A 13,338-nucleotide genomic window follows, 5' to 3' on the forward strand; every position below is an offset into this window, starting at 1 on the left:
TTCAGGGTTTCACTAGCATCTCACATTCAAAGATGCTCTTCTGCTTACCTTAGTTGTAACGAGTGGTTATTTCAGCTACTGTTGCCTTCCTACCAACTCAAAGCACTCTCTATGACCTCTGCTATTAACAAAGCTTTTTTTCCCTGAAACTGCTGCTCACTGTATATTTTTCTTTTTTTGGACAATTCTCTTGTAAACCGTAGAGATGATTGTGTGGGGAAATCCTAGTTGAGCAGCAGTTTTGAAATGCTCAGACCAGCCCGGCTGGCACCGAGAGTCACGCCACATTCACTTACAGCCGCTCAAATCACCTATCTAACTTCAGCAGGCCGTCTTGAGAATGTCTACATATTAGAGGAATTGAGCTCCTGCCATGTTGTTGGCCGACACTTACGTTAAAAAGCAGCTGTACGTGCACTTGACGTTTTTTCCGCCTTTTTTGCCCTCCCTCCCTGCCTTTCTCCCAAACTCACTGCCTCCCTTTCCCCTCCCAGCAGAGCAGCACGAAGCAGTAAAATTATATGAAACGTTTCACTTGATCAGAATTAGCATAGGCGGGCTCACAAAGCTCAAGCAGGATTTCGTAGTTCTTGGAGGGTTTCTGTCATTCTGACACAGAAGAGAGTAAGAAAACCAAGGACAGTCAAAGCAAATAAGGTGAGCAACATCCTGTGCCTCCTCTGAAACTGTTATATGTATGCATTGTGCCGGGGTAAGTGTGATGTTGTATTGGAGTTCATTTTCAGTATTTGTTTTTCAAGAACATAAGGATCTACAAGTGTATAAAAAGCTGGCACGTGTGTGTGTGTGTGTGTGTGTGTGTGCGCGCGCATGTGTAAAAAGCTGGTTTTGTGTTTTTAACTCCTAGCAGGCAAATCTGATTTCTTAGAAACTCCATGCTCGGCTGAAAATAAGTTCACCTCGTGGTTTACCATGACTCATTTTGTCATATGTACTTGGCTCACATTGCACAGCTCTGCGAAAGGAAAAGCAAATTCTCAGCCTGATTAGATTAGTAGAACTTTAACACTGACTCTTAATGTATAACCAAACCCTTCGGGAAGGCTTTTAATGATCTCATGCTATTGTGAACATGCACTCACCTAACTTTTTAACTTTTTGTTGTCTTTATGTCTTTTGATTTAGGTCACAATGAGTGGGGGGGTCAACGTGAAGTCAGTTCCCCGTGGGCCTCCCTCATCAGGAATACCCCTCCCTCGCAGTCTTCTGCCTTCCTCTCCTAAAACAGAACCACGCCGCCGGGCGAGTGACCTGCCCAGGCCCTCGAAACAGACCCCTAAGCACACGCCAGCGAACACACCTGCACACTCCCCGTCACTTTGTCCAAGAAACTCCAGTATCCCTGGGCCTTCCTCCACAGATGCCCTGAGAGATGCCTGCCTTAAAAGTCAGCTCTTCCAGCGAACCGGAGCTCTTCCAATTCCCCAGGTGTCAAGATCTGCCTACAGCAGCCCGCTGACCCAGCGCCGAGTACATCCGCCGCACTCCAAAGACACGCTAGACCTGGGAAAATCGCAAATCCTCTCCCAATTACCCCAGGATGGCAATCGCAACAGAAGCACCTTTGCAAATAAGAATCAAGCGTATGGAGCCGGCAACCTACGTCCACCGCTCAGTTTTAGCAGAGGAGACAATTCAAACATTGTAACCCAAGCAACGGCTGATGCGATACCAGGAAGGAAGGAAGAGCCTCCAAAAAACCATCCACCCAAATCCGTCATACTCAGCAACTGTAACATTCAGCCCACTCTTCTTTACTCAAACCATCACACCATCAGAGATCATAGTGACTCTGGCAGCCAATCAGATGAGGAAATGGGAACTCCTGAGGATAGCAGTCCAGCTTCCTCTCCTCTTCCCTTACCGCTGCCAGCTATCACATTTACCATGCCAGTAACATCCAAGCAGGTTGTTGATACACAGGATCAGGAGGCAACATCTGAAGAGACACACATACCCAGAGTCAACATGGCTGCTGTGGCTCCCTTCAGTCACAGGTAAGGGGTCTTTCATCACACAAGCACAACTGAAGCAAGAGTTATAAAGCCTTCCTTTATGAGTCCTTTATCACGGACCCCCCTGTAATTATCATGTGATCATTTTCTTTACACATAGAAGTCATCCTCAGGACACTAAAGACCTGCCACAGAGGCCTCAGTATCTTTTCCTGCAACACCCACACTTGGAGATTTTCTGGAGCAGAGCTGATTGTTAAAGTGTCTTCTTGTAGCCCCTGGGCTGACACCGTATACTCCCATGCACACAGTTTTTTATGTTACTAAAAGCACAGTGTACAAAATCTACATTTAATAAAACACTTTAAGTTTCTTTTTTCTTTAAATTAATGACAGGATTATACACAGTTCTTTGCACATAACTGTTTCAGCATTTTTCTGTTTATATGATTTGCTTTTGTGGAAATAATTGAGATAGTCATCGCCTCTCTTCTTCTACTGTCATACACAGCAGGTTATGCATTTGATTGTAAAGGATATGATTTGCATGTTCAGTAACAGATGTGTGATGGCTGTGTTTGTGATGTGTTGACAGGCTGCAGGCACAAGTGAGTGAATTTTCTGTGGATGAACTGAGTGACTGCTCATCTGGATCCATAGAAGTCTGCTGTGATGACCTGACACCAGGTTAGACTCACACAGCAGTAACACACATCTCCTCTCCTTTCTCCCTTTCCTTAGCTAAACAAATCTTGGTCCAGTTTTTTCTGCCCCGTTAATATTAGGGCACCAAGATGCCAAGAGCACTTCTGGCAGGTAGGAGTGATGTGTGCTTTCTGGCAGCCAGACGTTTACTGCGACAGAGTCATAAGTGGCGTCAGACACAACAAGCCAGTGGCTGACCTTTGGCTCTCATTGTAGAACCTGAATAGACTCAGTGAAAGGGACAACCAGTCTTTGTCCAAATGTATGTCTGTCACGCTGCAATTCATCAGTCGTCAGGAGCGAGGTCTGAAGTTAGGTGGTGTAATTTTCTGTGTGCCTGGGGTTCTGCTGAGTACCGTAGTCCCTGGATGAAGAGATGTGCTCAGGATGTTAGGATGAAGGATGTTGACACTGGTGATGTGGGTCAGTAATGGGATGAAATGGGGCACTTCTTAACTTGCTGCCAGGCAGCATTATATGCACATTGATTTCATATTCATCCAAGAGCTGTTGTAGAGTTCGAACCCATTCTTCCCTCTCACAGTTCCTCTTTTCAGATTTCGTTGACCTAAAAAGCCACAGTCCCAGCATGACCCCATCCCTGTCCTGATCCTGTGGCTTTTGAGTAATGGTTTGCTCTGTACGCACGGCTATAGTTACGCATTGTAGTGGTCGGTCTGAGCCCAAGAATATGAACGTGCTTCTGAGAAATGACTTTTTCAGTGGCTTAGTGAATCATTCCTTTTGAAGTGGTGTCAGTTAAACGGAAAGAAGATCAACTGCTTTTTACTTATTATATGTATGTTAAAATATGCACAGTGTAGTCCGAAATAACTTTAAGTTATACTGGGTTTACATATGCATCACACTGTGCCATATATTAGGTGAATTACAGCTGTTTCTATATGTAATGTCTACGTTCAGGGACAATATAGCACAGTGTCATTTAATTAATAACTTAAACCTTTAAAGGTACAGTCAGTCATTAATTAGTGGAAAAAGAAAGAATATTGAATTCATAAATCTGAGCCTTTCTTATAAACTTAGAGTTAATCCATAAAAAATGGACAGGAGTGGGTACTGGTTTGTGCAAACCGCCATGCTGACCCGCCATCTTGAACACAGTGGCTGACATGGAGATCGCTGTTCTCCTTACTCATGTTTTATTTATGCAGCTTGAGACTGGCCACATAGATAGTAGAGCAAAGGCAGAGGAGAAGATTACTTGTAGGCGTTTGCGTGCTGTGGAGGCAAAATCTAATCAGTGTCTACACCTTCAGGCTCAAGATATGAAGGAAATGAAAATGCAAAGCAAAGATGCGACTGGTATCTCTCAACCTCTTCCTCCTTACCCCAAGCCTCATTAACTGAACTGAAGTTAGAGCTCGAATGCACAAAAGTGCACAAACATGCTTATTTATTCCCAATATTTTTGCCTTGTCTGGACAGCTGACTAAATATTGGCTAAACAACAATAACAGCTGGTTGTAAGCTAACAATATGTCAATTAGTCTTAAGTGTCCTAAAAATCACAGTTTCCCTGTGAAAACAGTTTGATTACATTCTAAGTGTCACAGTGATCCACCAAGAATATTTCACTAAGAGTGGCTAACAGCAGCTAACAGCAGCTAACAGAGTCTAACAGTAGCTATCAGAGGCTAATAGCAACACTTAACAACAGAAAAGTCAACAAGTCACCTCAGTATTGCTGCCATCGAACAGAAGCGAGCTTCACTGACTCATCAACTTGGATTGGAGTCCTTTCACAAATATTTACGGCGTCCTCTAGACTCACCCAGAGTAAATACACATGGATACCTGGCAAGCAACAGACAGACAGCCTACACTAGCTAAATGCTGAATGCCTTCATTTCTTGCAGCGCATGCATCTCTACAGATACCTGTAAAGTACAACTTGGCTGCTTGGCAGAGAACTTCAAGCTCAAGGCAGTAGTTTGAGTTTGAACATACATTGTGTCACAAGAATAGAGTTATTTGCAAATGAAACCTTTATAAAACCTTTAACCATCTGGTTGTGGAAAAGGGGGATGGGAACTGGTGGTGGACCAGCCCTAGTCTTTAAGGGCCTCTGGCTGTCTTGGGGCTAGTTTTGGCCTTTTAATTGGTGCCTAGCAGGCGTTAGAAACAGAACCAAAGCATCTTTGACTCCTCTGAAGCTGCATTTACATGGATGGTGGGCTGGCACTGTAATAACTGTAATTTAGCAAATGGAGGAAGGGAGGGAAACGGGGTGGAAAGCAAAGTTTGTAGGGAAGGAAGGAGGGAGAGGAGTGAGAGATGAAAGGAGAAGACCAATGAGGTCAGTGGGTTGATGAATTTCATTTTGTGTAAGGAGGACAGAGAATAAACAATAAGTGTGTGCACTGAGATGAAAAGACAGATCATTAAATGTTGGTTAAATTTTTACAAACTCCTGGTGGTGAGCAAACACGATAAAGCCCAGTTATTTGATGTGGTACTGGCTGCTCTTTGTGGCGAGAGTCGATCTCCTTAAATGTAATATTCTCTATATGCGTTGGATTGAATCAGGGTAACGCGATCCGCTCTTACATCTTTTAACTGAGACCCTAATGAAGATCTGAACGTTTAATGTGATTGTAGGACCATGTGCTCTTTCAATTAGACCCCAGAACTCCTGACCCTATTACTCTCTAGAGAGGTGTATCTGAGAATGGGCTTTTCTCCGAGGCTGTGTGTGTATGTGTGCTGATGTATGCACAAGTGACAGTGCACAGATGGCTTTTGAAAGATAAATGTGACGTGGGTTGTGTATCATTTTTCATCCCTGCAATATTTTGTCCTAAAATTCCCAATGGACAAAATGTCGCAGTCTCAAGTGCACACACACACACACACACACACACACACACACACTGTACAGACACCTACAAACACCATTCATATAGTGAAGGATATAAAACATCACACATCATCCCACACAGACACCAGTACATGTAGGAAACAAAAAAAGAAATCGAGGTATGACTGGCTAATTTTAAAATACATGGCTAGAATTTAAGAATTATCAACATATAAGCTTGCATAAACAAATATGGTATATTAGGACTGTTCGATATAACGATATATATCGGATGACGATATAAAAACGTCTATCGTTTCATTTTACGCTATCGTTTGTTTCGTGGTGTTGCAAAATAAACTGTTTACGGCAATATTTTTTCATGGTTCTGATGGTCACTGTAGTTATTATTAATTTCTTAAAGTTCTCTCTTTCTCTTATATTTAATAGAACCACACTACAGACGGACAAGCCCTGTTTTTATGCGTTGTCGTTAGCAACAACGACGGTAACACCATCACCTGTCCGCTTGTTTATGTTCCACATAAACCTTTCACAATAAAGCTCAAGATTCTGTTGAGACTTTTCAAAATAAACTGAATCGCGTGAAAGATGCAGAGTGTTTACGGATGAGAATTAAAAAAGAGCCGTCACGTGCTAAAAAATAAAGCTTAGACTCAGACGTTAGAACAGGCTTTTCCCCGCAGCACGCCGTGTAATAAATACTCACAAAGAAAACGGCGGCTGTTACAACTTATGTCTAAAAATGTATCGTTTCATGCATCGGTTAAAACACTCGACTCCAGCTACACGACGCCCAGCTGGAAACACTTCACGCAAGTCGAGCTGCCCGAGATTCACAGAATTTACAGAACATGTTACATTTTTGTGATTTATATCGTTATCAGGACGATAGATGTCTTATATCGGGATATGAGATTTTGTTCATATCGCACAGCCCTATGGCATATCTTTATTTACCCTCCTGCAGGTCAGCGTTTTTCTTTTTTACCTCAGTTTGGGATTATCTCATTTAGCAAAGTAGATGTTAAAAACCCCTCAGTGCCTTTCATTTTAAGCTAGAAACAGGGAAATCTTTAGTAATGAAGGTTTGAAATCAACTTACTGTTTATAGATGTCATGCTTGCCATGCCTTTAATGCCCCTGGACAGTCAAGCGAATAGCATTTTGGTAAACCTGACTGCATCTACTAGACAGTGCGTAATCCTCTTTGGCCAATCTAATCGGGGAGACATATGCCGAGTTGGCGTTGGATAGTGATGAGTGGTTTAGTAGCTTTAGGAAGATGATCAGACATAAGAATGGACTAGATTATCTCCGTGCTCATCGCCTGCAGTGAGGCAGCAATCACTATTTATGCTTTAATGTCATGCCTTACTTTATATTTGACCCAAACCTTGAACTTTCAAGATGTCTGTTGTTCACTGTTGGGGTATAATGATAAAAGCCTCCAGTTTCAACAAATCTCTTGGAGTAGCTGTTGTGCAACATTTTTGACCAATAGGCAGTTGGTTTAACCCTCTCAGGCTCAAATTAAACTTTTTGTTGCTAATGCACAACCAAGTCTTGCAGTGGTACTTCTGAGTAAAAAAACCTCATAAAATATGTATGTGGGGTAATCAGGTTGTTAGTTTTTAACTGTTGCAAATCGGCAACGCCTGCCTGGAGAGGGTTAAGACGCTACGCTGAAGACTAAATGCCACTTCTCCTTGTTTTGACTTCGCACTAAGCACCACTACCATACAGTTCCCATTGATCTAAGAGGTCTTAAAGTGTTAAATTGCTTTAGCATAGCATTAACCTCCTAAGACCCGAACTCTTCCTCGGCAGCATTTTTAATTTCTCTTTGATATTTGGGCTGATTGGGGCCCGATGAATGTAAAAACAAAGAATTCTTTTTTTCTTTTTTTTTTTACCTTATTTTTGTTTCTAAGAAAAATCAGAGCCACATATGAGGATATTCATTTAAAATTTTGATAGAACAGTAGCAGCATAATGTCCTCGTAAGTGGATATCAGGCCCATGTAGAGAAAAATTGAGTATTTTGGTCTGAATAACCCAAAATGTGATGTCCACATATTTGGACGCCAGGTCCTAGGAGGTTAATATAATTAGGGAAAGCTCCATGTATGGTTTTGTAAGTAAGTCATAAAAATCTTAAAATGAATTTAGTGGCTTAGGGCAACAAATGTAGAGACATAAGAACTACAGTAATATGGTCCTTTTGGTGTGAACTGTCCTTTAAGGATTCCATCTATTACAATATTCAGTTTTACCAGAGATCAACCATTTTGTCAAAGAGGACTTAAGTCTGGTTGTGATTTTAAGATGATAAAATAATAAAATGTTGTTGTTTTTTTTCTTGTAATAGTCAGTTAATACATGATGCAATGCTACATCTTCAAAAAATCAAAATGAACATCATCTGTCTTACATGAACAGGATATGAAAATCATTTCCTTTAAAAATAGGAATCGAGCACCTGGCGTAGGGCCTTCAATAGACCCGTCTACTGTTCACTAAAACCTCACCAGAAATGGTCTCAGTGAAATGTGCCCAAGAGTTTGACTCAGAATCAGTAGCAACGGGTTATATGGAGTTAGGGTTTTTAAGTGGAAGCATGTAGAGGTCAGCAGATAAGAAGCCAAGGACTGATCCCTGAGGGCCACTGCAGGTCAAAGGCATGTGTTTTGAGTTAGCGTTGCCAATAGCAACAAAATAACTGGTCGCATTCAGTCAAGTGATATTTCCAATATTTTTAAAATCCAGAAAAACAACCCAGTCTTCAGTTTATGTCAGAGTAGCCACCTCCTGTTGTCTGCTCCCTCCCACGGTCATTTCCTCACAATGAAGAGGGAACACAATGATCACAGCTGCATTACAGAGCTGGAGATGAAGGAGGAGAGAATGGAGGGAGAAGAGTGAATTGAGGAACGGGTGAATGAGTGCATACGCAAGATGCTTCTTGACCTGTGGGGTGACTCCTAGCCCAGGGAGTCAAGTTAAGTCATTCATGCGTGTAACCTGTCTATGTTGGAGCACACGCCCACGGACACAGGAATGAAGTCACAAGTACATCTAATTAATAAACCACGGGGAATCAAAAAACACGCACATACCAGCATATAAACACACACTGTAGCTTTAGGAGGTTTCAAATTAATGTTATTTATTTATTTTTGGCAAATACTACTGTTCGTCTACATTTATACGCATGATGATCCACTATTGCTTGCACACCACGCTGTAGCTAGGCAACCACACTCAGGAGCAGAGCATTATGGGGTACTCCTGGGAAATGTGCTGATAATGTCAACATTGGGGCATGTATGAGGGAGCGTCTACAAAGAGTTATACCTTTTAAAACACACTAATTCTCCCTTTCCACATCCTGCAAATATTCCCTGCATTTTAGTTGGTTTAGCGGGAGATTTGACCAGCGTCTGGCATTCGCTCTGGTGGTGTTTTCGCTGGATTAGCTGACTGATGCACTCACATTATTGTCACTGATAGCTGAATTTCCCAAATGCTCAGGCCAGTGACTCATGCTGTGCATCATCAGCGCTTGATAAGACCACTAAAGAGGTGTCATTGTGAACAACTCGCTCCCTCATTCACGCAATTCCGCTAGGAAGCCACACACTGTATGTATCAGTCAGATTGCCGTTTCAGTGTTTTGTGTGTAAACAGGACATTAATAGCCATGTCATTGTGTTTGCGCTGTACCAGCATGTGTGTGAGTATGAGCTGTCCCTCGTGGAGAAGTGTGTCATGGTCTGGTATTCTTCTGTGTGTCCTGTGGACCCCACGCGTTGGTGTGTTAGCGGACATAAGCAAATGTAGCAGGAGTGGCGAGGCAGCGAAGCAGGATATCCCCTCTCTGTCTTACAGACTTCCTTTGCTTCTCTGGCAAACACACAGAGATCCTTCCTCACCCGTCCTCTTCCTCCTCTTCTCACTTTCTTCATTGACTTGCTTTCTGGGCTATAACTTGACTGTTTTTCTTCTTTACTTTCCCCCCACTAATATCATCTGCTAGGCTTCTTTGATGCTCTCGGGTCTCCCCTTGTTTTGACTTGCTCCGTTTTTCTGCATCTTCTATTCTCAATCACACTTCGTCATTTTCTTCTCACGTCCTCACTCCGTTGTTGCATGCCTCATCTTCATAGCAACTTTTATTTTTACTCATGAAAACAAACTCAAAACAAGAGGAACCAAGAGGGAGTGCGTGAGAAGTGAGAACACATGCCATCTGCTTAGCCTGAATGGGAACTGTTCCTCTACAAGTTTAGGGGTCCGCGTTACATGCAGTTGCACTTAGATCTGCACATCTTTCCTCTTCGCAGTATTTTTCCTTTAAAGGTGGAAATTTTGTGCAAGTTTGTAAACATGAATATAATGTGGTACACAGTGTCTGTGAGTAAGCGTGTCCTACTGGCTGCTTCACATGACTCCTCCATCAGAGTATAGTGGCGGATCTGTTTAGAGATGCTAGGCCAAGTATATTCATGCAAAGCACTGAGCCAGTTTCCTTCTGTCTGTGTCTATCTGCCTCTCCCTGCTTCTGTTTCACCCTGCTTTCAAACCATCCTTTCACTCTTCACACGTTATTCGTACTTGTCTCTCTTGCCTTTGCTTAACTTTGCTTAAAAGTCTCTTTATATTGGAATTAAACTGTTTGCCTGATGTCATAAGAAGTTTCCCAAGGGTTCAGACACTGTGGTCAGCCTCCCTCTGCCTGCCTCCACATACGCGACCACACACACACACACACACACACACACACACACACACACACACACACACACACACACACACACACACACTCTTATGTATCCTACTACGAGTCTGCTCCGTGCTGAATGTGTAGCCTACTGCTGAACACTGGCACTCATCACACTCTGAAACTACCAGTGTCTTTGATGTCAGGCCAGATTGCTCAGGTCAGTTAGTCAGAGCACAGACAGTGTGTGTGTGTGTGTGTGTGTGTGTGTGTGTGTGTGTGTGTGTGTGTGTGTGTGTGTGTGTGTGTGTGTGTGTGTGTGTGGATATAGAGGGAGAGAATATACAGCATGTTTACATATAAAGGTGATTAGACTGTGGAGCCAGAGAGACCAGCACTGGAACAAACAAGTGGCTGTGTGCTGCCAACACGTTACCTGCATGTATATGCTTTCAAGAGCAATGACGCGTACCTGCACCACACGCATCTGTACACCACAGACCTGCCTTGTATGTGGTCACTCACTAACCTTAATCCCTCATCAGGGAGGTATAAGAGCTGACGTACAGCACCTATTAGCCTTAAATTACACTCCTCATTCGCACTGCTGGCCTGCTACCTGCCCCCAGAGCCCCCATAACTGTCTCCAGGCACCTCTGGCTTCAGTGTGGCATAACCACCTCAACATTGGCCCTTTATTAAAGTTTGCTGCCTCTAATTGATGGCTATAGCTTTTTCACAATAAAACATCCATAGAGCGTCTGTATTTTTGTATGTACTCAGCTACTGTATTACACACACACACACACACACATTCAAGGCCAAATAGTTTTTAGGCTAAGGGCGAGCACGCACACTAAGAGCCTGTCATCGTCACTTTTAGGTTCGGCTGGCGCCAGTTTGGTTACTGATAAAAAACGAGCCGTTATTTAAAGCGCCTCTCTAATACTGAGTTTGGAAAGTGTGCAAACAGGACGTTGCTTGTTTCCATTCGGGTTTAGTGTCAACTGATTTATGCAAATGTAACAGAAAACGGCCTGCTTGTTTGAATACTGCTCCCAGCAGTTTGAGGCCTGATAACGTCATAGCTGCAGGCACTACTGCCTGCATATTACAGAAAATCGACATACAGTAATGGTAATACGCCCAGACCCTAAACACTCCACTCTGAGAACCAGTTTTCAGACAGGATGCATTACAACGCAAAAATAAATGATGGCGCAAACAGCTATATTGATTGTTAATGGGTTATGATGGACTTGAAGTTCGTTTTATAACCTGCTGTCATTATTACCTGTAATGGGGAATTAAAACAAATACATCACTGTGCTGTATTATCAGATCTCCAGCAAGTCCTGTGTGTTACGAGAAATCAGGAGAATAGATTCTGCAGGTGTTTGAAGTGAACAGTGACAGGCATGATGATAACTGCTAAACAATAAAATGATAAGGTGGATGAGGAAGAAGAAGCTCTTCTCGGTCCTTCTTTGATTGAAATGCCATGTCTCCCACAATCAAGTGACATAGCTAAACGTGCAAGAGCAACCCAAGGCCCAGGACCGGAGCTTCGGCTTCTCTGGGCCTGTCTCATCGATGTGACACACTCATAGAGAAAAGCCCACGCACACACTCACACACGCACAGGAAGACGGACAAAAACAAAGACGTCAACATCCATCCACTTTAGCCACGCAGGCTCATGTGCGCTCGCTTTAAACAGTGAGGTATCGTCGGATGGATTTCGAATGTGATGAATCTGTACCCTGAAAACTTAATTGCGTGTGCATCTGATTTAACTAGAAGGCAGGGAGGGGGTGATGCTGGAAACAAGGAAAGGAATAAAGGGAAATGAGGAAAGAGCAATGGAGTGGTGTGGTGATATGTGGCCGGTGGGGAGGGGGCGTTTAGCTATATGATGACCATTTGGGGTCTTTTAGCTACTAATTGAAGCGTGTTTAGTGGCCTGTGTTGTTGTGTATTAAGCACTGACAAATGCATATCCTCGTCTCCTTGGCTGATCCTGCAGTCATGGCTTTTTTTTCCCAGATAATTTAAATCAGCTTAATCACGGGTGGGCCTCTGGTGATCAGGGCACGTAAGGAAATCTAAATATGAATGGATGAATAGAGCAGTTAATGTGATTATGAATAATTGCTGAGGGGTTGGAACAGTGTGTGTGTTTCTTTGGGGTGGTGGGGCATGTTTTGATTCAAAATAATTTAATAACTTCAAAAGCATTGAAGTTATTAAATAACTGGGCCTAAATATAAATGGATGGGGACAGTAGAATTCAGCGTTCGCATTCAGAGCATCCCTCCCTCATGAAAAGAAATCTTTTATTACAAAACAGGAACAGCAAAAAGCTGAGTTTATGGGAAATGCTGGTAATTTGTCGTCAAGCCCTTGTGTTTGCACTCACTGGTGTGCAGCATAACGCAGCGTATGCGGCGTGTGCTTGAGAGAGAGAGAGAGGCAGTGAATCAGCGAGTGGGAGGAGAGAGAGAGAGACAAGAAGAAGGAAAGAAGGATGGAAAGGGGAGGAAGAAGGAGAGGGAGGGTGAATGAGGCAGCGGGGGTAGAGTGAGCAAGGCAGAGAGTGAAGGCGAGTTAGAGGGAGGAGAGAAAAAAGGAGGTGGGGGACGTCGCTGCTGCGACCGTTTCTCTTGTCAGTCGGCTGCTGCGTGCCTGGCGAACAGGAGGGAGCGCAGAGCAAGGGAGAGAGGAGCAGAGGGGACACGGAGAGAGACGCTGGTCAGTGCTGTGCTTTATTCTGGCAGCACTATTGTCATCTGTGCGGCTCCGGGAGCTGCAGACATGCTGTGAGGGAGTTGATTTAGGCGCTGGACGCAGATCTGCAGATCCATGGATTACCAGCAGTGAGTAAGGCTGTCACTCTGCTAACCCACTCATCATTTGCAATAGAGGGGTGAAGCCACAGTCTCTCACTACGGGGAGTCTGGCTGTCTTGACCCTGGAGTGAAGAGGGAGTGCAGACCAGACAGTCTTTGTCTTGTTTTTTGGCTTCCCCTTCCTTCCTCCATGTCTTTCAGTGTTTTTCGCTTGTGTCTGTGTCAGAGTGTATCATTGATGCT

General features: G+C 43.4%; 1 protein-coding gene across 12 annotated transcripts in view; it reads left to right on the forward strand.

Annotated features, from left to right (window-relative positions):
* The window catches only part of LOC120743986 (neuron navigator 1-like), an 80,833-nt gene that overhangs the window by 6,369 nt on the left and 61,126 nt on the right, over positions 1-13,338 (forward strand). For 10 of the 12 annotated variants that reach the window (XM_040048062.1, XM_040048061.1, XM_040048065.1 and 7 more), the window contains exons 3-4: positions 1,147-2,018; positions 2,572-2,663. In XM_040048062.1, the coding sequence (XP_039903996.1) occupies positions 1,153-2,018; positions 2,572-2,663 (958 nt within the window). In that variant the 5' untranslated portion in view covers positions 1,147-1,152. Of the gene's footprint in view, positions 1-1,146; positions 2,019-2,571; positions 2,664-12,909; positions 13,127-13,338 lie in introns of those variants that run through there. The other 2 variants (XM_040048073.1, XM_040048072.1) reach the window with 2 other exon arrangements.

Source organism: Simochromis diagramma, unplaced genomic scaffold (genome assembly GCF_900408965.1).
Source record: "Simochromis diagramma unplaced genomic scaffold, fSimDia1.1 OVJJ01000387.1, whole genome shotgun sequence".
NCBI lineage: Eukaryota > Metazoa > Chordata > Actinopteri > Cichliformes > Cichlidae > Simochromis > Simochromis diagramma.